Source organism: Quercus suber, unplaced genomic scaffold, assembly GCF_002906115.3.
Source record: "Quercus suber isolate HL8 unplaced genomic scaffold, Cork oak 2.0 scaffold_287, whole genome shotgun sequence".
In the NCBI taxonomy this organism is placed as follows: Eukaryota; Viridiplantae; Streptophyta; class Magnoliopsida; order Fagales; family Fagaceae; genus Quercus; species Quercus suber.
This window is the reverse complement of record NW_027069743.1, coordinates 153,980-157,200: the sequence shown is the minus strand read 5'-3', so window position 1 is coordinate 157,200 and position 3,221 is coordinate 153,980. Positions and strand designations below refer to the sequence as shown.

Below are 3,221 nucleotides of genomic sequence, written 5' to 3'. Positions count from 1 at the left end.
GATATGGAAATGGCAATGGTGGCATATATCTAGCTACCAGTGAATATATATATATATATATATGATACAAAATTAGAAAATGAGAGATGGGGAAAAAGTGAGAGATGGGGAAAATGATCAAATAATGTAGTAATAAATGATGATATTCCTGGACAGGCTGGAATTAATGTCTGTTTTGTTTAATTATACAACCTTTTAACCCTTTAATATTTTTTTTTTTTTTTTTTTTTTTTTTTTTTGTGAACTAAAACTAATTTTATTTTTAGGCGGCTAATGTGGAAGAAGGAGTTTGACTCAAGCTATGCGGGATTCACGACTGATGGTGCTGAATGGTTGGTAAAGAACACAGATATCAAACTTATTGGTAAGACATAGATTGTCATTTCTATCAATTTGGAGCTACTTGATAATAAGATTAATGTGGCCTTCTTTTGCCCCTCAAAGCTGCCTTCAGCACCATGTAGCTTTGTTCCAAATTGTTAATCTTGCAATTCATTTTAGGATGTCTCAAAATGTAGTCCTCTTTAAAAAGTTAATAAATAAAATTCTTAACTTACCCTCTACTTTATTTAAAAATTCAATATTATTCTTTTTCAAGAATTTAAATTAATGAGAGCAGTTTTGGAAATTTTTATTTAAAAATTTAATGCTATTTTCAAGAGTATAAATTATGTTTCCACAAGGTTTAATTGAAAGCCAACATATTAAATTATGTTTCCTTAAAAAGTTGGACTTTCTAAACATGACCAATATCTAATATTGAAGGCCAACCATTTACATTTTTCACTTATTTTATGCATTTTGACGATATTTAATATGTACATGATTTTTTAGCATATCTAATATTTTTCCACGTATTGGAGGAAATTATTAATTTTATTTTATTTGGATAGAAGTATTTGAAGAGAAGGACTTAGATTTAGTTTTTAAAGTTTAAATGACTTGAATAAAAATTATAAAATATAAAATGGAAAGCACTATGGATGGATTTAAGCTTTATTAATTTATAGATTTAAAATGTTCAAGTAAAAGATGTTATATTAAATCTATAATATCCCAAGTGTTTTTGTTAGAGCAAAATCCTCTAAACTCAAAATCAATTTTTTTTTAAATTTATTTTATTTTATTTTTTTATTGTTAAATCCAAATTCAAGCAAAAAGTTTCTAGTGTGCTTACTGCTTACAACACTTTTACTTCATATATTTATATAAGCCCTACCTTTGTGAACCTGCAACCTATCATGATGCTCTTTAATGTTTTGTTTTTATTATATTTCAAAGCTTATTTAGAGGTAACTGTAAGCAGATCCAGCAAGCAATGATTTGGTTCTGAATGGTAATGACTAGTAGATTCATCACTTATTTCCTAGTGATTTAAGGATTCTTGGGGCCACAGCAAAAAACACATGAATCATATTATACATCCATTACTTTCACCTTTTGGGGCATGGATGGATACTTATATGCTCTAATTCCCAGTCATTGGCTCTCAATTATGTTTCTTTCAATCTTCCCATTCCCTTTCATACCCCATTAGCATTCTCAGTTAAAATGTCATTCTGTTACACTAACTTATCTTTCTGCTATGAAATATAGGTCTTGATTACCTAGCGGTTACTACTTATGATGATGCAATTCCGGCTCATCTTGTTTTTCTAGATGCCAGGGTAAGAAATTAAAACTATCTAATAAATTAGGCTTCTAATATCTGATCGATACTTTTTGCAACTACATATATATATATATATATATTCCCTTATGTATATCAGAGAATTTGAGAGAGCTTCTTGTAATTTTCAGCTGGCATGTCTCTAACCATAAGTTTCATAATTTCCATGCAACATTTTGATGATCAATTGAGTAGAAGGCTTTTTTTTTCCTATCCCTAAAACAATTGAGTAGGAGTTGCATATTCTATTCAATTTGCTAGTATTTCCTGAATTTTTTTCACTAGTCATCTCTTGACATTAAGGAGATTGGATTTTGCTGCATTGGTATTTAAATTTAATGCGGAAAAATAAGATTGACACTCAACACTAACACTACTAAAATGGTTCAGGAAATCGTTCTTGTGGAAGGTGTAAAGCTCGATCACGTCCAACCAGGAATATATTCCCTTCATTGTTTACCCCTTAGGTTGCCTAAAGCTGATGGATCACCAGCAAGATGTATTCTCATCAAATGATATTATGTATGTTTCATATTTTTTTAGTGATGTAGTATCGCCATTACTGTGACTTTATTAGCCATGTGATGTGTCTTATTCCTATGACTTTGTAAGCCATTTGATGCGTCTTGTGTTTGATGTGGAATAATTCAAAGTGTTTGGTGTGTTTGTCACTTCTGTGTTTGCAGAATTTACATGTTCTAGTTTTATCAGTTTGATGGTGTGCTCGTTCAAAGTGGTTTAAGTTGTTGTAGAAAACAGTAGTAATCCTATGAGATGTTGAGTGCAATAAGGCACCACCAAGTACAGGTTTAGTATTCATGATAGGATGAGCCCAAGCGATATGCAGCAAAACAACCCATATTGACAACAATTTTACTATTCAGGATTTGTAGACTGAAAGGGAAATCATTGCAAATTTAGAACAGAATCACAGAGATTATTTTCGGAATTTAAAAGAATGCCAAATTCGTTTTGATAAACAATATATTTTATTGAATGGCTACTTACTTTATTTTTCATGGTATATTTGTTCTTGACTCAGTATATTTTCAATTATTGACTTAAAAAAAAAAAAAAAGATTCATACTTTTTGGTCCCCTGAGCTAAGATCTTTTTTTTTTAAAGCCAAAAATACACACTAGGCTAAGCCGCTAAAGATGCTGCAATGGAAGCTAATGTGGCGCTTGCTGCCAACCAATGAAGCTTTGAGTGAAAGGTTTCCTCTTTTATCCACATAATGTTTTTCTATGTAAACCTAAATATGAACCATCGGAACGTGTGTTTTTGAAGTGCCCCATAGCAGTGTAGTGTGGTCCTTGTCAACATGGCCTCTTCAACTACAAAATTTGGGGAGCCTTGAGTATTATTGAATGGGATTGGGGAGTATGGGAATTATGGTATTTGACTAATTCTAAAATCTGTAGGTTGGGAATTTTATCTAGAAAATCTAGTAGCACAACTTTTTGAATCATAACTTTAGTGTTGTAAAGAGAGTGGAGAAGAAAAAAATAGTGAGTCTATATGAAAAGTGATAGACAGTGGATTATATTTT

General features: G+C 31.0%; 1 protein-coding gene across 1 annotated transcript in view; it reads left to right on the top strand.

Moving 5' to 3' along the window:
- LOC112035971 (cyclase-like protein 2) overlaps positions 1-2,185 on the top strand; it is a 10,407-nt gene extending 8,222 nt beyond the window's left edge. Inside the window, exons 3-5 of the mRNA XM_065782045.1 lie at positions 246-364; positions 1,597-1,667; positions 2,060-2,185. Of these exons, the coding sequence (XP_065638117.1) occupies positions 246-364; positions 1,597-1,667; positions 2,060-2,185 (316 nt within the window). The remainder of the gene's footprint in view (positions 1-245; positions 365-1,596; positions 1,668-2,059) is intronic.
- Positions 2,186-3,221: the final 1,036 nt, after the last annotated feature.